General features: G+C 60.4%; 3 protein-coding genes across 5 annotated transcripts; 2 read left to right on the plus strand and 1 right to left on the minus strand.

The window, feature by feature from the left end:
* Positions 1-296: 296 nt before the first annotated feature.
* Positions 297-8,925, minus strand: THOP1 (thimet oligopeptidase 1). The gene is made up of 13 exons (XM_027730986.2): positions 8,701-8,925; positions 8,044-8,247; positions 6,463-6,611; positions 5,895-6,002; positions 5,281-5,383; positions 4,987-5,147; positions 4,722-4,857; positions 4,267-4,633; positions 3,850-4,051; positions 3,582-3,768; positions 3,112-3,240; positions 2,708-2,844; positions 297-2,568 (listed from the first exon to the last, which is right to left on the minus strand). Exons 1-13 carry the CDS (start codon positions 8,714-8,716, stop codon positions 2,410-2,412), a joined length of 2,058 nt encoding a protein of 685 aa, XP_027586787.1. The 5' UTR covers positions 8,717-8,925; the 3' UTR covers positions 297-2,409.
* Positions 8,926-9,148: 223 nt separating this feature from the next.
* SGTA (small glutamine rich tetratricopeptide repeat containing alpha) lies at positions 9,149-18,115 on the plus strand. Of its 2 annotated transcripts, none has more exons than XM_027731005.2 (12): positions 9,149-9,165; positions 10,307-10,457; positions 11,486-11,589; positions 11,769-11,853; positions 12,141-12,240; positions 13,253-13,357; positions 13,480-13,618; positions 14,350-14,412; positions 14,774-14,811; positions 15,604-15,693; positions 16,026-16,149; positions 16,859-18,115. In XM_027731005.2, the coding sequence occupies exons 2-11, from the start codon at positions 10,358-10,360 to the stop codon at positions 16,138-16,140; spliced, it is 939 nt and encodes a 312-aa protein (XP_027586806.1). In that variant the 5' UTR covers positions 9,149-9,165; positions 10,307-10,357; the 3' UTR covers positions 16,141-16,149; positions 16,859-18,115. The 2 variants fall into 2 exon arrangements, with proteins under 2 accessions (XP_027586806.1, XP_039243182.1); XM_039387248.1 differs by lacking the exon at positions 9,149-9,165 and adding an exon at positions 9,249-9,327.
* Positions 18,116-19,039: 924 nt separating this feature from the next.
* Positions 19,040-23,643, plus strand: SLC39A3 (solute carrier family 39 member 3). 2 transcript variants are annotated; one of them, XM_027731002.2, is made up of 4 exons: positions 19,040-19,073; positions 19,737-19,892; positions 20,340-20,612; positions 21,036-23,643. In XM_027731002.2, exons 3-4 carry the CDS (start codon positions 20,406-20,408, stop codon positions 21,768-21,770), a joined length of 942 nt encoding a protein of 313 aa, XP_027586803.1. In that variant the 5' UTR covers positions 19,040-19,073; positions 19,737-19,892; positions 20,340-20,405; the 3' UTR covers positions 21,771-23,643. The 2 variants fall into 2 exon arrangements, with proteins under 2 accessions (XP_027586803.1, XP_027586804.1); XM_027731003.2 differs by lacking the exon at positions 19,040-19,073 and having other exon boundaries at positions 19,286-19,875.
* Positions 23,644-24,178: the final 535 nt, after the last annotated feature.

Below are 24,178 nucleotides of genomic sequence, written 5' to 3' on the forward strand. Positions count from 1 at the left end.
ACCACCCCTTCTTCACCCAGGTGTGGGGCTGGTGGGGGGCACGGGGGGGCCATGGGGGGAACACACACACACGGGGGGTTGTCACTGCCTGTCCCTCCCCAGGGTTTCACACCCCACAGGCTCCCACCCCGCGCCTGCCACTCCGTGCCCGTGTTCCTGGGACAGGACCCGCTGTGCCGGCTGCTGCGGGGGCTGCAGTGCTGCTGGGGGGGTGGCTGTGCCCCTGGCACCCCGGGGGGGCCGTGTCCCCCCCCCAGGGGAGCAGCTCCCTCGGCAGGACCCGAGCCAGGCAAACATCGGCGGAGGAAAACCTTTATTAGTGCTGGGAACCGTCTAAAATCCAGTCATGGAGACAAGCGGGGCGGGGACGTGACTGGGACGAACGGCACACACACACCAGTCTGCCCTTAAAAACGTCAACAGGGAAAAAAAACCCGAAATCCAAACCCAAAAGGGAGCTCTCTTCCCTGCCAGCCTGGGATGGGGTGGGGTGGGGAGGTGCATCTCCAAGGAGCCGTGTCCTGGTGCTGCTCCTGGGGGTCACCAGGAGGGGCACCAGGTCACCCTGCTCTGCCTCCAGCCCCACCAGCAGTGGGGACACTGGAGAGGGGACAGAGGGACCTGTGGGCTGGGAAGGAGGGAGGAAAGTGCGTGGTTTCCCTGTCCAGCTTCAGTTTTCTCTCTCTTTTGAGAGAAGAGTCTGGAAACGCTGAAAGCTCAGTAAAACATGACACTAAAATCACCCACAGCGTCGGGGGGAGCTGGGACCACCCACCTATGCCTAAAACACGGGAGGGGACAAGGACAAGATGCTCGACGTGGCCCCAGAAAGCACCAAGGAGCCACTGCCCTGCTCATGGACCTGCCCACGTGTCAGCACCAGAGGGGACCAGCGAGGGGGGGGCGTCACCAGCAGGGTCTGGGGGAGGGAGGTGACAGCAACGACTTTGTCTGCACTTGGGGTGAGCCCTCTGGGGACAAAGGCCAGAGGAGAGGGAACAGGGAACAGCCTGGCTGGGGGGGACACGGCAGCTCCCACACAGGGGGATGGGGTGGCGGGTGCGAGTTCGGGCACTTGGCTCTCACTCGTGTCCTCAACCCACGGCAGAGTGGCAGGGGGGGACCCCACAGCCCTCCCACGACACGCCCGAGGCCGCAGGGGGGGTGGGACACAAACCCCAGCCCCCCTCAGAGCTCCTCAGCCCCTCTCCAGGCTCCCCAGCTCCCGAGGAAGCAGCTGGGAACCTCTCCCAGGTTCCTCCCTGAGCAAACCCCGGCCCGGCCTTTGCCCTCGGGGTCGGGGCTCCACCACCCGACCCACGGCCCTGCCCTGGCACGGGGCCTCGTGCCACAACACCCCGAGGGTCCTCGGGGACACGGGGACAGGTGGCACAGCCTGGCTGATCCCGAGGCCGGGCACAGGCCTGGCTGCTGTCCCTGCCCGCGGCGCCGCTCCCGGCAGCCCCAGGCCTGGCGCCGAGCCCGACGGGTATTTTTATCCCGGCATCCGTGGTGTTTGAAGCTGTCGGCTTGTTTTTTTGGTAATAAACACGGCCCTCCCCTGCCCCAGCCCAGCCCAGAGCCGACAGCAACACCCACACCCTCCCCTGCCACAGCTGCCCCGGGATGGCCCTGGGATGGCCCTCAATGGCCCTGGGATGGCCCCGGAATGGCCCTAAATGGCCCTCAATGGCCCTAGGATGGCCCTGGAATGGCCCTGGTAGCCCCAGTACAGCCCAGGGGAAGGTACAGCCCCCCCTGGATACCTGACAGCACAGGGGGTCCAGCCATGCCCCCCAAACCCTGTTCTGGCAACACCTCCACCAGCCACCCCCTCCCAGGCAGGAAGGTCCGAGGGGCTCAGGGCAGGATGTTCCAGTAAATTCCATGGGTTTTAAGCTCTGGGATCTCCCCATCTTTACTCCACAGCCAACAGCTGCCCAAAGATGGGGAGAGCGGGGCTCGCTGCCCTTGTTTGGTGCTCAGGACAGTTCCCTCTGTCCTGGGGCACAAACCAGGCCAAGGGGGAAACAACAACAGGGTGGGAATTCTGGTTTCTTAAAAAGACGGGATTTAAAAACAACGACCCAAGCTTTGGGAACTCCTCTCCCCCTCCTCCCCGGCTCTGGGTGAGGCTGAAACTCACCCTCGTGCAGGACTCAGGTTCAAAGTTCAGCAAATTCGTGGGGGTGACCCAGAGCCCCGTCCCCGGCGGGGGTGACAAGGGCAGGTCACCTCCCTGTCACTGCAGAGCCCGGCCCAGGGCTGAGCCCGGCTCCCAGAGCCCAGGGGGGGCTCAGAGCGGGACCCTGGCGGGGCAGCTCGAGGCAGGGGTGGCCCAGGGGGTGTTTGGTGGCAGGTACCAGGTGAGGGGAGGTGCGTGGGCGGGGGCTGCACTGCACAGGGGCCTCAGCAGCCCGAGGGCAGCGAGCTGCTCTCCACCTTCAGTCCTTTGCTGGCCAGGAAGGCATCCTGCTTGGGCTCCCGGCCCAGGAACTTCCTCAGCATGTCAGAGGCATCCACGGAGCCGCCGGGACGCAGGACACAGTTCCTGTAATCCATGCCCACCTGCCAGCAGAGACGGGCCCGTCAGGGACACCCGCCCTCGTCAGGGACACCCACCCTGGCACCGGCACTGCGCCCCAGCCACGCTCGGGGGACCCTCCCTACCTTGCAGTTCCTGGTGCCCTCAGGGGGCTCTCCCTACCTTGCAGTTCATGATGCCCTCCTGCTTGAAGCGGGTGTGGAACATGTCCATGGAGAACACCTCGCTCCAGAGGTAGCCGTAGTACTGCGCGTCGTAGCCCCCGGCCAGGTGGCCGAAGGTGGCCGGCATGTTCGTCCCTGTGGGGCGGGGAAGGGAAGGGGGTTAAGGGGGACTCACAGCATGGAAACCACCCCCCCGCTGTCACTGTGTCGCAGCAGGCACTGCCTCAGCTGGTCACAAGCCCAGGGGACGCAGGAAAGCACTTCCCAGTCCTTTCTGCGTGGTTCAACCCCACTTTTCCTGGAGCCGGCACAAAGTGTCTCCACTGAGCCAGCCCGGGAAGAGCCTGCTGAGCCAAGGGTGCAGGCCAGGCCTAGAGGGACAGGAGGGTGGGACACCCATACCTGGGGTGGCAGGGACACCCAGCACCTCTTCACACAGCCGGGCAAACACCTCCACGGGGTCGGCCTTGGTCTGGGTGTGCAGCGCCTGGTCCACCTTGGCCAGGACGATCTGGCGCAGGTTGAAGAGCCCTGTTCCCAAAGGGAGGAGGAGGAGGAGGCAAACTGAGCTCCTGCTGGCAGGCAGGGCCAGAATCCTGCCTACAGGAGTGTCACTGAGGCCAGTGGCAGCAGGGCAGGCTGGGGGCCTGGCACCTCTCGTCACTGTGCCACCTCCCACCCCATGTCGTGCCACGCCACCCTGGCTCTTCCCAGATGAACACCAGGCAGGTGTGGCTCCTTCCCCCAATCCTCTCGGACCCTCCAGCACCACGGGGAGCCAGGCAAAGCCTTTCCTCTACCCAGCCAGGTCACAAAGCGTCCCCTTGCCCTCGCCACGCTCAGGGAGCAGCAGCCCCTCGGCAGGGACCCACCCGTGTTTGCCTGCCGGGATTTAATGAGCTTCTCCAGCAGCTCATCTGGGATGGGGCTGCCCGTTTTGTAGTGCCTGGACATGCGCAGCAGCGGCTCCTTCTCCCACACCCAGTTCTCCAACATCTGGGACGGGGCCTCCACGAAGTCCCTCTCCACGTGTGTCCCGCTGAACATGGCAAACTCGGCCTGGGAGACACGGCGAGCTCAGGGACGGGGGAGCGGGACGGGGGAAAGGTGCCAACCTGGGCCAGCGCAGGGAGGCCTCACCTGGGAGCACAGCTGGTGCATGACGTGCCCGAATTCATGGAAGTACGTCTCCACCTCGTCGTGCTGCAGCAGGGAAGGGGCGTCCGGCGTGGGCTTGGTGAAGTTGGCCACCATGGCGGCCACCGAGATCTGCCGGCTGGAGTCCGGCAGCAGGCAGCCCGGCTGCAGGCCGAAGCAGGCAGCGTGCCCGTACTTCCCTTCCCTGGCACAGGCAGAGGACACTCACAGGGATCCTCCCCACGGCCAGACACAGCCACGGCCTCCCCCACCACGGTCCTGCCTGGAGCAGGAGCCCCGGAGACCCCCCCGTGCTCCCGGGATGGCCCTTCCCGAGCACAGGAGCAGGACCCTGCTCCTCCTCAGGCTCTGCTCCCCAGCCCAGCCCTGCTCCCTGCTCCTCCTTGCCCGAGGCCTCACCGTGGGTACAGGTCCAGGTAGAACTTCCCGATGGTCTCTCCGGAGGACGTGTCCTTCACCGTGTAGAGCTGCACGTCCTCGTGCCACACCGGCGCCTTCTCCTCCAGGTGGAAGGTGAGCCCCAGCAGCTCCTGGTAGATGGCCAGGAGGCCCGTGGTGACCACCTGCATGGGGAAATACTCCTTCAGCAGGTTCTGGTCCACGCTGTACTTGGTCTCCTCCACCTGGTTCATGTAGTAGCGCATGTCCCAGGCGTTGATGCGGTTGTCAAACTCCAGCCCGCGCTTCTCGCACTCCTTCTTCTTCAGGTCCAGGATCACGGCCCGCTCCTTCTCCCCGAGGGGCTTCAGCTTCTGGGCCAGCTCATCTGGGAGAAGCACAGCAGGCAGGGTTGGCACCCGTGGTCAGAGGAGCACGCCCGGCCCGGGACGCCCCCGCTCTGCCCCGGGACGCACCCAGGAACGTGGCCACCGTCGTGCTGCTCTTGGCCATGTTCATCTCCAGCACAAAGTCTGCGTGGGTGCTGAAGCCCAGCAGATTGGCTTTCTGAGCCCGTAAATCCACCAGCTCCTTCAGGATCAGGCAGTTCTCCTGCAGGGCAGACACAGAGGGGAGTGGGGCAGCCAGGTGAGAGAGGAAGCGGGAGCTCTCCCGAGGGAAGAAGCACAAGTCCCAGGTGAGACGCCCCCGGTGCCCTGGCATCCCGTCTGTCCCACCTACCTCTTTGCACCTGGAGTTGAACATCTCCTCCACCTTCCTCCTCGTCTCGGGCACGTAGCACTTCTTCAGCAGAGGGAAGTAGTGTGGGTATTTCAAGGTGACCTTCAGCTTTCCATCCTCTGTCTTCTCCAGGGAGTTCAGGAAATCCTCAGGGAGCCCCCCTGGGAAAAGAGCAGACAGGGCTGAGGGAGAGCCCAGGATCCTCCAGGAATACCAGCTCTGGGAAGGGGCACAGGAAGAGGAAACCAGGAATCATGGCCACACCAGCACAGAGCTCAGCTGAGCTCTCCATACCTAATTCCTCCTTGGAGAAGGGCAGGAAGGTGGTGTCTTCGTTGAGGTTCTTGTTGAAGTCTATGCATAGGACACTCAGCTTTTTCTTAATAGCTTTGATTTTCTTTAAAGGGCAGATAAACAGAGCAGAGTCAGTGCCAGGGGGAAGCCAGGCTGTGCCCTGCTGAGCTGCCCAGCAGCGAGTCTGCACTTGGCTCTGACTCAGCCCCAACGCTGCACAATTAACTGTGTGCCAGCACCGCGCTCCCAGGCTGGAACAGGCTCCCTGGGATCACACCTGCTGGGAACCAGCCACCTCAGCAAGGCCCTGCCCGTCCCCTGCCAGCTCAGGAGCTGCAGGTGTTTCAGCAACAACCTCCTCTGCCCTTATTTTTCACCTTCTCGTCTATTTTTAACCCAGATTTGAGCTCCTTCACTGGTGCTTGGTAAGAGAGGGAGACCCTGAGCAGCTCAATCCCTTCAGCCCTTTGCCTCTGGGAACCAGGTGCTACTTCCAAGCCCAGGCTGGACAGGGCTTGGGGCAACCTGGGATAGTGGAAGGTGTCCCTGCCCATGGCAGGGTGTGGGATGAGCTTCCTTCCAACCCAAACCACCCTGGAATTCTGTGAGCTCACCTCCTGTGTCTCCTCGGGGAGATGGAGCCCGTTCCTCTTTCCCAGCTTGATCAGCCTCTCCAGGTACCTCTTTGCCTCAGGTTTCAGGGAAGCACTCTCTGCTTTCTCCTGGAAAACAACACGGGGAGCTCGGGGAGCTGCAGGACCAGGTGCTGCCTGGAGCTGCTTCCTGGTGGGAGCTGTGGCTTATGGGAACACCCCAGGGATTGCTTTGGTGCACTGGTTCCCATGTCACCCTGGGGCACTGGGTCCTACCAGACTGCTTGAAATCCCTCACTTTTCTGCTGTGTCCCAGCGTTCCCTGGGGCATCACCAGCCCCCTCCCCACCTCAGCCGGGCTGGGCTCACCAACACCACCTCAGCAAAGGGGTGATCAAGGCCCTGGGAAGGGGGCAGAGCCCTCAACCCCCAGTTTTCCAGCTCTCACAAACAGCTGGATCCCTCTGCAGCGCTCACACTGCAATCCCATTCCAGGCCTGACTCAGCTCTGGGACAAGGGGAAAGGCTTTGCTGGGACCCTGGGAGGTCTCAGTGCCCTGCTGAGGGGCAGCCCTGGCAGGGAACACACCTGGAGCCAGACAATCCTCTGGTACACGTCCTGCCTCATGCTCATCTCCACGTCGAACTCCGAGAGCTTCTTGTCGGCCTCGGTGCTGGCGGCACGGATGGCCTTGCAGGGGGACACGTGCTGGGGGAAATCCAGCATGTTCCGGCGCACTGGCAGAGAACAGGGATCATGGCTCCAAGTCCCAGGGCTGCTGGGAGCTGGCAGTGCCCACACAGAGCCAGTCTGGCAGCCCAGGGCCCGACCCACCACCCACACGAGGGAAGAGCGGCTCCCTCGTGCCCCTTCCCTGCTGCCGAGCACATCCATCCCCTGGGCTCCCACCACAGCCCAGCCTGCCCCCAAAACTCACAGGAATTTCGTGCCTGTGAGGCCCCAACCCCTCTGCCCCAGCTGTGGCATCACAGGACTCGGGGGGGTGTCCTGTGCAGGGCCAGGGGTTGGACTCATCGATCCCTTCCAGCTCAGGATATTCCAGGATTCCAGGCTGGCACCATCCCTGTGTGCCTCCCTTAGAGCTAAAAGTGGGACACATCTTTCCCACAGGTGCTCCCCAAAGCCACCAGGTGGGCCCTGTCCTGATGCATTCCCACTTGAGGAGGGAAACAGGGAGGACATTCCTGCAAAGCCCCCGGTAACAGCACTCCAGGTGCTCTCCAGGCTCCTGGACTCTCCCCCAGCACGAGGTGAGCAGGGAAGTGCTGACAGAGGTGCTGAAGTCGACACTACTCCTGCTTACTAAGGGGTTTTTCCTCTTATTTTAGGAAAGAGAGCTGGGAGAGGAGGAGGACAAGGCTTGCAGGCTGGTGCCTGCTCCAGACAGGTGTGGCAGCTCCCGGCACAGGGACCCCGAGGGGCTGCCTGGATTGTCACTCTGCAAATAACCAGCCAGCCAGCCAGCAAAACTGCATCACTTTGGTGCCACCACGACAGGTTACCTTCCCAAAAATCACAGCAGGCACATGGAGAGACATTTATCCACTGGCTTAGGGAAAAAATTAGGAAGGAGATGACGATTTCTTTTCTGCTGTTTGTTGCCATTGATGCTCCCTGACCCATGAAAGCGGGGACAGCCTTGGGAATGTGGCTGCTCATCCTGCTGCCAAAGGGGTGTCCTTGGCTTCGTTTGCTCTTCCCTCCCAAGTCTTGTTCTTTGTACTTGTACCTCGTCATATAAACATTAACTGGGAAAAAACACCAACACGCTGCTGGGAGCCAAGGGGAGAGAGCAGGAGTTGACAGCACAGAGCTAAAAACCACCAAAAAAAAACTTAGTAACACGGAATCATGGAATCCTGGAGTGGTCTGGGTTGGAAGGGACCTTAAAGCTCACCCAGGGACATGGACAGGGACACCCTCCACTATCCCAGGTTGTTCCAAGCCCCATCCAACCTGGCCTTGGACACTTCCACGGATGGGGCAGCCACAGCTTCTCTGGGAATTCCATTCCAGCCCCTCCCCACCCTCACAGGGAGGAATCCCTTCCCAACATCCCACCTAACCCTGCCTTCTGGCAGTTTGAACCCGCACCCCCTTCGTCCCGAGTTCCAGAAAGCCCCGACCCCCCCTCCCCGCTGCTCCCACCTGTGTATTCCACCTCCACGTCCGCCAGGGCCTTCAGGGTGTTCTCGTAGGACACCTCGCCCCTCTCCTGGCTGCCCACCCGGTCGTACACGAGCTTGGTGCTCTCGGTGAGCTCGGCGGCCATGGCCTCGATCTGCTCGGCCGTCAGGTCCCAGCGCAGCTGGTTGGCCACGAGCCGGGGCGCCTGGCTGTCCACGACATTCCCTGGGGAGGGGGGAAAAGGGCCGGGAGACGTTCCCTTACTCGGGCTGGAAGGGAAATCCGGCTGCGGGGCTGAAGCCCGATAAAAGCGCTTGGAGAGAGGCCCAGCAGCGCCGCGGGGGTGGGCTCCGGGAGCGGGCAGGGCGCCGGCAGCGTGCGGGCGGGTCGTTCCTTCGTGGAAACCCGACTCCCCCGGGCCGTGCCCCGGCAGGTGCCCGTGCCCCGGGGACGGGCCGGCGGCCGTGCCCTGCGCGGGGACAAGGCCCGCGGGGCACGGAGGTGACTCGGGGGGGCAGCAGGACCCCGCGGCCGCCCCGGGGGGGTGACCCGAGCCCCCTCCTCCCACCCCATCCCTCTGTCCTCACCCCCCCTGCCCGCGCCGCGCCAGCCCCTCGCCCTCGCCCCCACGTCCCCCCGCGCCGCCGCGGGCTCGCAGCCCCCCGTGGCCGCCGGTACCTGTGGGGGGGGCCATGCCGGGGGTGCCGGGAGTGCTGACGGGGCCGGGAACAGGCCGGGCCGGCGCCACGCACCGAGCATGTGCCCCGAGCGGGGAGGCGGGCGGGGACAGCGGGGCATTGTGGGAGCGTGGAGGACCGCGCCGCTCCCTCCTTCCCCGCGCCGCACCGGGGGCCGCGGGGGGAAAAGGCGGAGAGTCCCCGCCGCGACCCTCAGAGCCGGCCCGGAGCGGGGCCGGGAGCGGGCGCGGAGCATCCCCGGGGTCCCGCCCGCCCGTTCCCATGGCAACACCCCCGCCCCGTCGCCATGGCAATGCCCCGTCTCTATGGTACCGCCAAGGTGGGGCGGGGCTTCCACTCTACGCCCCGCCCTCTTCCGGCCCTATAAGGGCGTGGGCGTGGTTATCGCGGCGCGTGCGCGCGGCGGGCCCGGCGCGTGCGCAGTGCGTGAGCGCGCCCGGCCCAGGCGAGTGTCGGGGCGTCCGGTGAGCGGGACCGGGGGGAACCGGGGCCGGGCCGGGACACACCGGGACACACCGGGACACGGCTCTGCCGCCACCGGGCACTGCGCCCCGCCGGGAACCGCCCGCGCCGGGCCCGCCGGCGGCAGCGGGAGCGAGACCGGGGGGTACCGGGGGAACCGGGAGCGGGGCGGCGGGAGGTACCGGGACCGGGCTGTTCCCCCCCGCCGAGACCCCTCCGTCCCCCGTGCTGGCGGCGCCGGGCTGTGCTCCCCGCGGGGAACCGCTCGCTCCGGTCCCGGAGGGCACCGGGACCGGGGGGACTGCGCGGGGACCCCCGCCGGGAATCGCCCTCTCGGGTCCTGGTGGGGGCACCGGGACCGAGGGCAGCGGGACTGGGATTACTGGGATGTACCGGGGGTACCAGGGTGTGCCGGGGGTACCGGGGCCCGGCGGGGTCCTGGGGCTCTCGGTGCCGCCCCCCCCGGGCCCGGTGCTGCTCCGGTGCCTCCCGGTGGGCTGGGCCCGGCTTAGCTGTGCCGGACTCTCATTAAACCAGTTTAATTTCTCAGTTAAACGCCCCTGGCTGTGCCACAAACCCAGTTATGGCTCGGGGGGGCCGAGCTCGGCAGCAGGAGCTGCATCCCGTGTCCTTCAGCACCTGCCTTGGGATCCCTGGGAATTCCCGGCCCCTGGATGTGCTTTTTTTGGGGGGGGTCTTTCTGCTTTGGGTCCTCCCTCCCTTTCCCTGCCAGCCCTGACCCCCAGCTCTGCTCCCAGGGATGCAGCCCTTCAGCCCTTGGCTTTGCTTTCAGAACCAACCCGTGCTCTGGGAGCAGAAAAGTGGGAATTTTTCGTGGTGAAATCTGGGTTTGTGTGTCCTGGTGTTTTGGTACCTCAGATCCCTGCAGCACCTTTGCTGTGTTTCCCTGGGCAGGAGCCTTTTGGGGGCAGGATTGTGGGTGAATCCAGGCTTGGAAAGTTCCTAAAGGGAGGGTCTTGGTTGCAGCAGAGTTTAATGGAGTTTTTTGGAATCTTTGGGCAGCCCTGAGCAACTCCCTTATCCCCCAGAATTCACCCTGAGAGGGGGAGCAGCAGCAAAGCTCTGGCTCCTGCTCTATCCAGCCATGACTTTTCCCTCTCCAGGTGTTTTTGGGAGTCCCCAGGAGTGCAGCCCAGCCCCCCAGAGCTCCCACCATGGCAGACCAGAGGCGTCTGGCCTTCTCCATCATCCAGTTCCTCCACAACCAGCTGCAGAACGGGAGCATGTCCCCGGATGCCCAGGAGAGTTTGGAAGGTGGGTGGATGTGCCTGGAGCTGTCAGGCCAAAACTCAGGGAAATGTGGATGTCTTTCCTATTTTCTGCCCCTGGCTGAGCTGGGCTGTTCCTGACACCAAACCCTGCTGGAGATTTGGGGTTAATTTGTCCCTTGGGGAGGTCTCCAGGGGTGCTGATTCCTTGTCTGCTCTCTGAGCTCTTTCAAAAGCAGATTAGCTCCAGGCAGGGATGGACCTGGGGTCAAAAACCTCCCTGACCCCGGGCTGGAGACTTACAGGGTTTGTCTGGGGCGAGGTGGAGGCTCTTGGGGAAGTGTAAAATGAGGATTTCTGTGGCTGTAGGGAAGTGCTTTGTGCTTGATGAGTGGTTTTCCCTGTTCTGCCCTCAAAAAGCTGCTCGCCAGGATTTACCCAGGCCCTTTCAGAGGGAAGGAGAACACACAGATCTTAAAAGGTCTCCTTAAGGAGCTTAAGGTTTAGTCTTTGGCTTGTGCATCTGTCCCAGTGAGAGGAGCAGGGGCACCTCTGTGGGGAGGGGGCACATTCCTGGGGGTTGGGTGCCAGGAGGGGGCAGCTCCTGGTGCTTTGGGCTGTAGAGGGTGGCACGAGAGCTCTGCAGGGCTGAGCCCTGTAAAGCTGGGCTCTGTTCTCACAGCTGCCCAGCCAGGTTGGGTGGGTTTGGTACCTCTGTGTGGCCACAGCACTTCCCAGAGCAAGTGGAACGTGTGGATCTCTCCTTGCCCGCCCAGAGCCGTGGGAATGCACATCCCCAGCTCTGGGAATGCTGGTGCAGCCCCAGCCTGAGTAACTTTTCCCCCCCAGAGGAGTCTCTGAGGGGGTGGGAGTTGGGATTGACTCGATCCAGGAGCCCTGATATCCAGAGCTGAGCTTTGCCCAGCTCTGAGGTTCTGGCAAAATTTTATGGATGTGGCCCAGATTTGTGGGAAACGTGTGGTTTGGGGTTTTTTTTAGAGAAATCCCACTGCTGAGGGACAGGGGTGAGTGTGGAGGGTGGGGAAAGCTAATGAGCTGCCTCTCCCTGTCCAGTGGCCATCCAGTGCCTGGAGACAGCTTTTGGGGTGTCCATGGAGGACCAAGGCCTGGCTGTGTCCCAGACTCTTCCTGAAATATTCGAGGCTGTTGCAGGGAAGGTGAGTGAGAGCCCTGAAATGCTGAGCTTCCCTCCCTGCAGCCCGAGCACCGAGTCCTGCTGGAATTCCAGGAGGCTGCTGCTGTGTGGGAGGGGAGTGTTTGGGATGTGCCTGGGAAGGGGGAGGTGTGGGACAGCTCGGTGGGAATCCTCATCTGAGCTTCTCCCTTTCCCTGGAAGGAGCTGGAACACAGCAGGACAAACTCAGAGCCCGTCACCCCCTCTGAGGACGACGTGGCCGAGGCTGAAAGGCTCAAGACCGAAGGTAACAGCCCTGGAGCTGGAGGGGAAGGAGGCTCTGGGGGTGACTGTGAGGGAGCCTCAGTTCCCTGGGAATGCTTGGGGTGGGGAAACAAAGGAATGGCACCAGCCCTTCTGCTTCCCTGTGCTCCAGCAGCGTGGGGAGGTTGGCACAGGAGCCTGGAAGTGCTGGGTTATCCTTTCCTTGCATCCCAGGGAGCCCCTGGTGTGTGGGACAGGGATCCAGGCCTCCTGCTCTGGGCTGGCCCCGTCTCTCCCTGGCTGACGAGCCTTTTTCCACCGTGGTTTTAGGAAATGAGCAAATGAAGGCAGAAAACTTTGAGGCTGCTGTGTCTTTTTATGGAAAAGCCATCGAATTAAACCCAGCCAACGCTGTGTACTTCTGCAACAGGTACTGGAGCAGCTTCCCCAGGGCCTCACCACTTAAATCCAGGGCTCCTCAAGGGTCAAAATCCCTTTTTTTCTTTTTAAAATGATCCTGTGGGTTTCTTGTTCTGTTCCTGGCTTGCTGTGTGGTTTGAGCTCATGATAACACACTTCCCTGTGCCTCCTGGCATCTCTGCTTGGGATGTGGGTGTGGAAATGACCTTTATTAGGCATTTGAGGGGATAAGGGATGCCAAGAAAGAGTGTCTGCTTCCATGCAGTTATCTCTGAGTGGGATGGAGAGGCTGTGTTGGGAATGAAGGAGTGAAATGAGGCAAGCTGAAGGCTCGTTACTGAGAATTTGGTGTGTGCAAAGCTGGGTGTGGAAGTGGAGTTTTGTACTTTTCAGTTCTGAGAAGCGTTTTGGAAGTTGGTGGGAAAATAATTGTTGGATAAGGCAGGCTTTGAGTCAGGGTTTGACTCGAGTACGTGCTTGTTGTGGGCACACAGGGGCATCTGGCTCCAGGAATAATTAATGACACATTAATGACATGGGGGGGGGTGGTTTTGGGCTGAAAAGTGGTGCTTTCAGCTGAGCTCTGAGAGTGTTGGTGCCATGAGGTTCTGGGCAGGTGCCCCTCTCAGAGTTGGGAGGTTGAGGCTTTGCTGAGCATGTGGTGGCTTTAAAAGCAGTTTTCCCTCTGTGTGGAATGTGGGGAAGTGGATGGGAATAGTTGTTATGTCTGAGGGATAAGGGCAAACCAGGTTTTTCCTGAGTTGGCAGGGGATCCCTGCGTGCCTCCCCGGAGCCTCCTCTGGGAATGTCAGCAGGAGGGATAAGAAGGAGCCTGGGTGTGTTTGCATGGGATAATTCCAGGGCAGAGTGTGGGGCTGGGGTCGGGGTGGCCCCCCTAGATGGGGCTGGGGCTGTGCCAGGCTCACACCCCACTCCCTCCTGCCCAGCAGAGGGGAACAGGGGAACTTCCCTCGGGATATTCCAGCTGCTCAGTGCTCCCTGCCCCTTTCCCTCCCCTCCAGAGCCGCTGCCTACAGCAAACTTGGGAATTATGCAGGGGCAGTGAGAGACTGTGAACGGGCCATAGGCATCGACCCCAACTACAGCAAAGCCTATGGCAGGATGGGGTGAGTAACAGCAGGGCTGGGCTGCAGTTCCAGTCCCTCAGTGTGTGCCCTGCCCTGCAGTGCCACGGGAACATTCCTGCTGGGAGGGCTTATCTGACTGCAGTTTGCTTTTCCTTCCCCAGCCTGGCCCTGTCCAGCCTAAACAAACACACAGAAGCTGTTGTTTACTACAAGAAGGCTCTGGAGCTGGATCCAGACAACGACACCTATAAGTCAAACCTTAAAATAGCTGAACAGAAGATGAAGGAGACTCCCAGTCCGGTGAGTTCTGCAATTAATTCATCAGTTCAGGTTTTAGAGGGAGGTTTCCTCGCTGTCAAAGCCACAGGTGATGTTTGCAGGGCCCTGGTGAGCTGGAGGGGGGGGTTAAAATTTGAAATTTTGGGGGCAGACAGAGGAGAGACGGTCACTGATCCTGCTGGGAACGTTGCACTGGAACCCAGAGAGGGGAAACAAGTCACCTTGGGCTTGTTGGAAACAGCTGGAAAATGAGACTGAGGAGGGTTTTAAAACCAGCATTTTTGCCTTAAGCACCTTTTTTAATTAAATCACTGCTAAATCCAGCTTCTTTATTTTCCCAGTGACCTGTTAACATTATGAAAAGTGATTTATGGGGTCTTTTTTTCTTACAAAGGTGGTTTTCTTGAAAAGGAACCTGGAGGTCTCCCAGCCAGGGAGCTGCTGGCTGCACTGCTGACCTGCTCCAGGCAGGAATGTGTTAGTTGATCGTTTTGGAAGGAATTTTAACTTTCCAAAGACATTTCCAGTGCAGGGCTGGGGGAGGAAGTGTTTAATTTAGAAGCTGGGTCGCAGAGGGAGTGAGAGGTGAGCAAGTGGAATGTGTCCAAGGGGGTGGGACTGGATGATCCTTCAGGTCCTTTCAGCCCAGACCATTCTGGGATTCCCTGATGTGATCCTGTGATTCCCAAGCTCTGGGAGTGAGGTGTGGAAGTGAGGGGGGTCACCACCAGCCCCTGGTTTCTCTCTTCCAGACTGGAGGCCCAGGAGGATTCGACTTGGCTGGTCTGCTCAACAACCCCGGCTTCATGAGCATGGTGAGTGCAGGCACAGGTCCCAGCTGGGCTGCTGGGGGTGAATTCCCTCAGGATGTGGCTCCGGTGCCTCCTCAGATGGGTTTGCACTCCCTGGTTCCAGCGTGGCTCTGGGGGAGCTGCTGGTGTTTCATTAAAGCTCAAATGAAAAGCCAGTGATTTATTCCCAGGCTGTGGAAGGGGCTGTTCTGCATTAGAGCCTGTCCTGCTGTTGTGCTCTGCTGCTCCCTTTGCTGTTTTGGTCCTTTTGCTCTGTTTCAAAGCCCTTCTGCCTTCTCTTTTGGGGTTGAATGGCACAACACCTGCACAGCCTCAGCAGCCTCTGACTGAACTGGGGGTTGTTCTTTCTCCCCTCTCCAAACAGGCATCGAATCTAATGAACAACCCACAAGTACAACAGCTGTAAGTTGGATCCTGCTTCTGTTTCCTCTTGGAATTGCTCATTTGAGGCTCTCTGTGTGTTTGGCGTTTGCTGCAGGTCTGGACTGGTGGGAGCAGGAGGGAACTTGGGGCAGGAGTGTGGGGGGAGCCTTCAAACCCACCCAGTGCCCTGAGCTGGTGTGGTTTGGGGGCTTTGGGCTGTGCTGAGGAGGGATTTCAGTGAAATACTTGCACAGGGGAGTGCAAATGGAGGATTGGTTGTGGCCCTGGAGTTGGGTTTGGGGAGCTGGGGATCTTTGGCTCTGAGGATCAGCTCACAGTGTTTGTGAGATGCTTAGATAATGCACAGAGTGATAAATTAACGAGGCACAGACCATTCCTGCCCATCCTTGAAGTGAGACCCGGTGGAATTCTCCCCCTGGATGCAGCCTGAGGACTCCAGGGGAAGGGGCTGAGTGTCCTGGGCTGTTCAGGCTGCCCTGTCAGTGAGTCTTTGATGCAGAGCAAGAAGAGAGCTGGTGTGAGGAAGGGCAGTGGTTTTAATTCCATAAACATAACACAGGCAGAGTTTTAATTCCATAAACACAGCACAGGGCTTGCACACAGAAAGAGGGGTCTGGGAACGCAGTAACTGGCACCATTAGGAGTATTTCTACTTACTGTGCAGGTTAATGTTCCTCTTCTGCAGCTGATGACTGAAAGGTTGTTGCAGGAGATGATAATCCCTAATCCATGGGGTGGGAAGGTGCTCCCGTTCCTTCGTGCTCCGGCGTAAACCGACTCATTTTGGTTTGGTTTGTCTTCTCCCCACAGCATGTCTGGGATGATTTCAGGTGGCCACAACCCCATGGGAGCCACGGGCACCAGCCCCTCCACCAACGACCTCGCCAGCCTCATCCAGGCGTGAGTGGAGCTCCGGGGCCTGGGAACAGGGATTTGGGGGGGCCCAGAACCTCGACTTAACAGCTGGGGGAGGTTTGACGTGTTGGGTGAGGTTGTGGCTCCCTTGGTGGTGGGAACTGCTGGTTGAGTGGGGTTCTGGGGTCCTGAGCAGAACCAGAACCTTGATTTAACCCTCGAGGGAGGTTTAAATGTTGGGTTCTCCGACATGTCCGGGTGTTCTGGTGCCGGGAGCTGTTGTGACAACGGGCTGGGGAGCGTTCCCAGCCCCAGGCTGTGCTGGGGGGTCAGAGCTCTGGTCCCAGCCGTGTCCCCCCCGTGTCCCTGTCCCTCAGGGGTCAGCAGTTTGCCCAGCAGATGCAGCAGCAGAACCCTGAACTAATAGAGCAGCTCCGGAGCCAGATCAGGAGTCGGACTCCAAGTGCCAGCAACGAGGACCAGCAGGAATGAGCTCTCCAGGTGAGATTCCAGCCAGGAATGCTGCCCCAGTTCGAGGGGGGGTTAATTTAGTTGATTTCTAATAAGCTTTGTGCTTTAATTGAGCCATTTGGTGCCTCTCTGGGGCTCTGCAGGGCTGAGCCCAGAGGGGTCAGTGACACCTTCTCACACCCTGGGGACTCACAGACCAGTTTGGGCTCCGTGGTTAAAAAACCAAGTAGTTCAACTTTATTTCTTTTTAGTTTTTATAAAGGTTTTTTACTAAATTAATGGGTTTTCTTTTGTTTTTTATGAAAGAAGTGGGTTTTTTTGCTAAAGGATTTTTTTTTTTTAATAAGGGAGGTTTTTTTCTAGAGTTTTTTTTTTTTTTTTTGCTCAAGGAGATTTTTTTTTAATGAAGGAGTTTTTTTTGCTAAAGGAGGGGTTTTTTTATTAAAGGCGTGGGTTTTTTTACTAAAGAAGTTTTTTTTACTGAAGGAGGGTTTTTAAAACTGATTTATTTTTTTTTTACTAGCGAAGTTTTTTCTAAAGGGTTTTTTTTTTTTTTTGCTGAGGGAGGTTTTTTTAGTGAAAGGAGTGGGGTTTTTTCACTAAAGAAGTTTGTGATTTTTTACTGAAGGAGGGTTTTTTTTTTACTAAAGGAGTTGTGTTTTTTTTTTTACTGAACTTTATTAAAATGGCTAAACTTCCTTTCCTTCCTTCCCCCTCTCTCCTGTCCCTCTCTCCACAGCACAGCCCGGGGGAACTTTGGTGTTTGCTTTAAAAACTGGAAGCCATGTGCGTGTTGCCATTTCTTGAGTTGGAAGTGTCCAAGAGGGGGGAAAAATATAATGGAAAAAACCCACAAACCCCAAACCCCTTTCTCTGACCTGCATGTTCAAGGCAGACTCACTCTCTGTCCCCAGTCCTCGGCCCTGCTCCTCCCTCTCACCCTTCCCATTAGTCCTTTTCCTCCTGGAAGAGCCAGCAGGCTGCACACAGACCAGCATCGAGGCTTTCTAACAGAACTGGGGGAACCACATGGATGCACTTCCATGGGATTTGCTCCCTTGGGGATTTTTTTTAACCCGTTTTTTGAAGACCGAAGCACCGTCGCTCCAGGACTCCTTGGTTTTCCTGCCCACGGGCCACTTCCAAGAAGTGTTGAAGTCCCTCCTAACCCAATCCTGCCACTCATGAGACAACGTGTGACCTCTCTGGAGATCCTGGGATCTCGTGGCCTCCAGGATTTTGGTTCCTTAGCAGGACTGCACTCCCCGGTCGGGGCTGGGGCAGCTTCGCCAGCGCCGTTATCCCGGGAGTTTGGTGCTCCCCTCTCCCAGGTAAACGTGGGGGGGGCTGGGACTGGCCAGGCAGAACATCCCCACCTGCTCCTCGTGCACTTTTTGGGGGTCATTCTCCCAGAAAGTCCTGACAAAGCTTTAGGAATTCTGGCTGTGTGGGAGCAATCCGGGTCGGGTTGGACAGGGAGGGAGGTTAAAGGTGTTTTCAGTGTTTAAAAGGAGTTTTTCTTGGTTGGTTTTTTGTTTTTTTTTTTTAAATCTTTTCTGCATGTAAGTAACAACCTGGCTGACTGTGCTCACATAGGGAAAGAGGGGGCCAGGGTAGAGCAGAGGGAATAAAATGTTTGGATCAAGGAATCAAGTGGCTGCTGGTTCAACCGTGAGGGGCTGGGGAGGGGGAAGCTCCTGGAGCCACCTCGGGCCCCACCTTGGGCAAGCCCAGAGCTCCCCAAAAGTCCCTCGTTGAGGCCAGAGACTTTTCTATCCACTCACACTCGGTTTGAAAGCAGATTTTTGGGAGTGGTGGGGCCGGGGCAGGGCTGGGGAAGGCGGGAGGTGGGCGAGGCCCTCGGGAGCCCTGGGGGAGTGAGCAGGGACAGTGGGAGATGAATATCATGGCAAAACTGACCTGTAAATGCTCCATGAAGTTACTGTGGTTCGTGTCACTTGTGAGGAATAAAACATTTGGACACTTTTCGTTGTTATCCCTCGTGCCCGGGTGGCTCAAGGGGCCCCTTTCCAGAGGCTCCTGTGGGGTCAGGGCTCTGCTCCCTCGGGGCTTGGGCTGCCCTGGGGCACATTTTATCCCCTCTGCCCAGGTTTTTTTTTTTGTTCTTCCCTGATGGAATTCTCCTCCCGTGTGTTTCTGCAGCACAGAAATAGGAAATCTTTCTCTCCGTGTCTGCTCCCCCCCTGCCTTTGAGCTCTCTCCTGCTGCTCTTTGCAGCCTGACAAAAGGGGTTTTACACTCCAGCACAGCATGGGAAGAAAATGTTCCAGAATTATCCAAAAAGAAGAAACCACAGGCGGTTCCCCCCCCCAGTTTTCAGCTCATTTCAGTGCTGTTCCTTCCCTTGCCCTCCTTGTTCTTTTGTAACTTGTTCTCTTTCTCTGCCTCTCTTGGTTTTCTTTTCACACCTCGGAGCTCAGTGTGCAGCTTTCCACGGGGAATTGCTCCTGCCCTGCAGGGCTGTGGCAGGTCCTTGATGCCTGCTTTTTAACTTTTCCTTCCAGACTCCCACGTTCCCCAGCTCCTCTGGGAGCCGACAGCGAAAATAATGGAATTTTATGGGATTTTAAGGTTCACTTCAGCTCTCGCAGGGGGCTGCAGTTTGTGCGCTTTGACCACACGCAGTTGGAAGCTGTAAGAGCAGGGGACGGCGGGTGGAGGGCGCTCTCCCAGGGGGGGGTTTCCCATTCCCGGCATTCCCGGTTCCCGCCGATCCCGCTCAGCACCGGACAGCGCTGCGAACCCGGCGCTGTCCCGGAACCCGCGGCCGCGGGGGCGCGTTTCCCGCGGACCTTAATCCCGGCGGCTCCCAGGAGGGTTGATGGACGGCTCGCGCGGCCAATCAGCGGCCGGCTCTCCCGCGGCGGCCAATGGGAGGGCGTCGTGGGCGGGCTCGCGCGGGGCGGCCGGGCCGGGGAGCGGCGGGACCGGCCGTGAGTGAGGGGGGGGCGGTTACCGGGGCAACGGGGGGTGAGGGGGGGGCGGGGGCTTCGTGAGGGGATGGAGGGGCCGGGAGGGGGCTCGGGGGGATCACAGCGGGGCTGGGGGGCCGGGGAGGCGGGGGACAGGGCCCCCTACCCGTGTGGGGGTTCAGGGGGGATCCTGGGCCTGTGTGAGGGGCTGGGGCCGGACCTCCTCCTCGCCTTGAGGGGGCTTGGGTGGACCCCAGCCCCTTGTGAGGGGGTCGGGCCGGGCCCCCTCCTGGCCTTGAGGGGCTCAGGGTGGACCCCAACCCCTTGTGAGGGCTCTGGGCCCCCTCCTGGCCTTGAGGGGCTCAGGGTGGACCCCGACCCTCTGTGAGGGTCTCCCCGGCTGAACATGCCCCTCTAAAACCGCCCACTCCTCTCCCAGCAATCCCTGTAGCCCCCCCCTCCACCTCTGCTCCCCTCTGGGGTGCTCCAGCAGGTTTACCCTGTGCCGGTGGTCTGGGAGGAGCCCCCTGCCCACCCCCCTCTTTTCCAGCGCGATCTCAAGGGGTTTCAGGGCTTGGAAGTGCTGAGACAAGTGTGGCTGTGGGGAAGGTGTCCTGTTTTCAGCGGAAAACCTGGGGTTTAGGGGTTCACAGATCAGGAAACCATTTGTTTTGCCTCCCACAGGGCCCTGCCTGCTTTACAGAATATTTTTCGTCACTTGGATGCTTCATTCTGAGCCACTAATCCGAGCAGTACCTGAGCTAATCCTTCGTTCCAGGCTGGTGCCACAGCCTGGGTGTCAGTGCTGCTGCCAAAGGAGCAGGTCGGGAGAGCCACCAGGTATTCCTGGGGATCCCTTTCCCTCTGGGCTGCTTCCAGCCCCGCTCAGGGACACCGGCTGCAGCTGCACTCAGGAGCTCGAGGGTCTGGCGGGGGCTGGTTTGGGTTAAAATCAGGAAAGAGAGGGAAAAACCTGAGGTTGGGGGGTTTCTGGGTGGAAGCCAGAGGTGTGGATTTCTTTCCTCGTGGTTAAAAGCCGGGAGCTGATCAGTTGGTTGGGCTCAGCTGGATCCCACAGCAGGACTGGGCGTTTCCCTGTCACAGGGGGGCTGTTCCAGATAAAACCTTTAAAAACTTGGCTGGTTTGGGGTGGCCCCAACATCTCGTTTACGTGAATTGTTAATTTAGCAGCGCTTCCAAGTTACTTTTTAACGCAATTGCACTTTTCCCTGGTGGTTCCCGTGGCTCGTAAAGGCAAAAACTCCCTGTTTTCTCCCCCTGCCACAGGTGCTGATCCCGGGAGCAGCTTTCCCTGTGTCCGTGCCCATGTCCCCGCTCTGAGCCCTCGCCAGGATGAGGATCGTGGTGGCCAAGGTGCTGTGCCTGCTGGGCATCTGTGTGCTGGTGCTGGCGGGGGCCCTGCTGCCCGTGAGGGTCATCGAGGCCGACCACGAGAAGGCCCAGCGCTCCAGGAAGGTGCTGGCCCTCTGGAATTCCTTCGGAGGAGGGGTCTTCCTGGCCACCTGCTTCAACGCCCTGCTGCCAGCTGTGAGGGGCAAGGTGAGTGCTGGCCATGCCCGTGCCGGGGACACCTGAGCCTGCAGGGGCCCAGCCCTCCAGGCCCCGCTCCCTGCGGGAATGGGGGTGATGAGGGGTCTGTGTCCAGCTGGATGTGGAGCCCCCTCAAACGTCTGTGCCTGGTGCCTCATATGGTGAGGGTGAGCTGTGCCCACCTCCCTGCCCTACTGCTGGCTGTCTCCACGGGGTCACGGGGCATTTGGGGGATTTTTTGGGGCGTGAGGATCCCAACTCCGTGTGTTTGGAACGTGGGAGGGCAAAAGGATTCCCTGTCTCATGGCAGGGTGTCCAGGGGTGTGGGAGTGCCATGGATCACTCCAGTGCCCGTGTGGGGCCGTGTGAGCACAGCGGGACCGTTTCCCTTCGGAGGGATGGATTCACTGTGCATCCTTTGCCTCCTCCCAGCTGGATGAAGTCCTCAAGCAGGGGAACGTGACCACGGACTACCCGGTGGCCGAGACCATCGTGATGGTCGGCTTCTTCGTCACGGTCTTCGTGGAGCAGCTCGTCCTGAGCTGCCAGAAGGAGAAGCCCTCCTTCATCGACCTGGAGACCTTCAACGCGGGCTCGGACGGCGGCAGCGACTCGGAGTACGAGAGTCCCTTCATCGCCTCGCCCCGGGGCCGGGCCCTGTACGGGGAGCACGGGGGGCACCCCCCTCACCTGAGCCTGCCCGAGCTGTCCCGCTCCGGCCCCCTGCGCCTGCTGGGGCTGGTCTTCGCCCTGTGCACGCACTCCATCTTCGAGGGGCTGGCCCTGGGGCTGCAGGAGGACGGCGGCAAAGTCATCAGCCTGTTCCTGGGCGTGGCCATCCACGAGACCCTGGTGGCCGTGGCGCTGGGCATCAGCATGGCCAGGGCCGCGCTGCCGCTCAGGGACGCGGCCAAGCTGGCCCTGGCCGTGTGCCTCATGATCCCGCTGGGAATCGGCGTCGGGATGGGCATCCAGAGCACCCGGAGCGCCGCCAGCGACGTCGTGTCCCTGCTCCTGCAGGGCATGGCCGGCGGCACCTTCCTCTTCGTCACCTTCTTCGAGATCCTGGCCAGGGAGCTGGAGGACAAGAGCCAGCGGCTGCTCAAGGTGCTGTGCCTGGTGCTGGGCTATGCCCTGCTGGCCGGGCTGGTGCTCATCCCGTGGTGAGCCGGGAGCCTCGGGAAGCCAAGCTCGGCGGGATGAGCCGCCCCTCCCGCTGCAGGGACGCCGGAGCTCCGCGGGCAGGTGGAACAGCCCGGCCCAGGGGTGTTTCCATGATTACCTGCAGGAGGAGGATCTCTTCCCGCGTGCCCAGAGGGAGATGAGTGAGGAACATCCCAAGGGATTGTCCCTGCCCGTGGGGCTGCGGAGATCAGCTGGCACAAACATTAAGGATCTGGTTAAAGGCTGCTTCCGAGAGCTCCTCGAGTGTGTGTGGCTTCCTGCAACCTCCACAGTCCCCCTCTCCCTCCTGCCCCTCGCCCACACTCCGGAACGAGCCGGGAGCCTGGTCCGTGGGCTCCGAGGAGGTGAGGAACAGGACTGGGGCCGGAGCAGGTGGGAGCAGGGATTGCTGGGCTGCACTAAGCTGCTTTGGCTGGCTTAGTTTGGAGCAAAACCTGGTTGTAAGAGCTGCCAAAAATAACGTCCCCGTGGGGCTCCAGCATTCCCGGGGTGCTGCTCCCTCTGGCACAGCTTCCAGTGCAACCACCCGGGGCTGGGGGAGCTCGGCTTTCCCAGGCACTGAGGGAGGAAATGAGGCTGGGCCCCTCTCCCCTCCTTCCTTCCCTGCATCTCATCCTTATGCTGAGCATTCCCTTAGGAAAACCTCCAGCAGTGTGTTAACTTAGTGTTTGGGAATCATAGGATGAATCCCAGGATGGTTTGGGTTGGAAGGGAACTTAAAGCTCATCCAGTCCCACCCCCTGCCAGGGGCAGGGACACCTTCCACCAGACCAGGTTGCTCCAAGTCTTGGACACTTCCAGAGATGGAGCAAATCCTTCCGTTATCCCTGTCCATTCCCTGGCACTCCCAGGGCCCGGGATCCAGGAGCTTGTGAGAAACGGGCAGCAACACTTTCCAGCATTAATATTTTAGGGAAAGCACTTGTGTTTTCAGAGCTCTGCAGTGAGAGGGGTTGAGCAGTCGGAGCAGAGGCTGCTCCCAGGCTTTTCCAGGTTTCCAGAGGAATGGAATCTCTTCCCTGGAGGGGTGTGAGGTGGTGGAAGGGCTGCTGAGAGAGACACAAGCAGATCTCAGAGCGGGGCCCCAGGGAAGCTCCGTGTGCTGCTGATCCCTTTGGATGCTCTCTCCTGGGTGCGGAGCCGGGATCAGAGGCTGGAGCTGGGAAGGAGCTTCCCCCCCAGCTGTGTGACACAGCCGGGCTCAGGCAGGGGCTGCATTTTAATTACCCGGAGCCGCCGCTCCTGCAGCAGCTTCCGGCGGGCTCCTGGAAGCGCTGCTGGAATGACAAGGATGGCGCAGTGCCGGCAGCGGGAAGGGGCCGCGGAGCCGCCGCGGTGGCCCAGCTGCAGCATATGGAGGCAGCTGAGCATCATCTGACAGATCCTGGGGCTCGTTAGTTTAATTGCTGCAACATCCCCGAGTCAATTAATCTTCCTTTGAAAACCTGGAGTGGAGGGGGGGGCGGAGGGAGGTTATTTTGGGCCTGGGATGACACAAACGAGCAGGATGAGGGGAGCGTGATTTGCCTCGGCGTGGCAAAGCCTCGGGGCTGTCTCACCTCTCCTGGGGGGTGACATCGCTCCCCGGGGGGGTTCTCTGTGCTGGGGGGGCGAGGGGGGAGAGGTGACACCGTGCTGAGTGTCCCTTTTTGGGCCGTATCCTGCCTTTCCCACCCTCGTCCTGCTGGACTTTGGGATCGGGGCTGCCCCGGGGTGGGCTGTGAAGTGCCAGGAGGTGCTGAGCTCCCCCCTCCTCATCCTGCTGCCCCGGGGGGGTTTATCCACGGAACCATCCCGTGCTCCGGGGTGGGTGTCGGAGCGGAGGAGGCTCCCAATAAACTCCCTGCCCTTCTCCCCTCGCTGTCACTCGGTTGTTTGATGTCCCCCGTGGCTGCTCCACGTCCGGCTCACGCGGCGGCTGCACGTGCCCCCCACCCCCTCCGGCAGCCAAAAACCCCCCCTGTCCGGACCCCCCTCCCCATCCCCAAGCCCTGCTGAGCTCAGAGAGGGGACAGGACCCCCCTGGCACCCCCCGCCCGGCCCGGCCGTGGTTCAGCCCTGCGGGAGCGGCCGCCCCGCAGCGCCGGGCCCGGCGGGGAGCTGGGGCTCAATGGAACGAGGAGGAGCCGCAGGAAAACCGTCAAGGAAACTCATTCATTCCCTCTAACGAGGAGTATCCACCCTGCGGGGGGACTCGGGGGGGGGCTGCGGCTGCCACCCCCCCCCCCAGGGCCCTGTCACCCCGCGGGCAGGGCCGGGGTCCCCGTGGGCCCCCCCTGCTCCCGCCGGGCTGTGGTGGCAGCGCGTGGGTGCTGCCGTGGCCCGGTGCCTGCTGCCTGCTATTAATAGCAGCTGCAGATTTTAATTGCTGCTGCTCAGGAAGGGGGGGA

This window comes from Pipra filicauda, unplaced genomic scaffold, assembly GCF_003945595.2.
Source record: "Pipra filicauda isolate LSUMZ 115617 unplaced genomic scaffold, ASM394559v2 scaffold548_size709544_pilon, whole genome shotgun sequence".
NCBI classification, from domain to species: Eukaryota; Metazoa; Chordata; class Aves; order Passeriformes; family Pipridae; genus Pipra; species Pipra filicauda.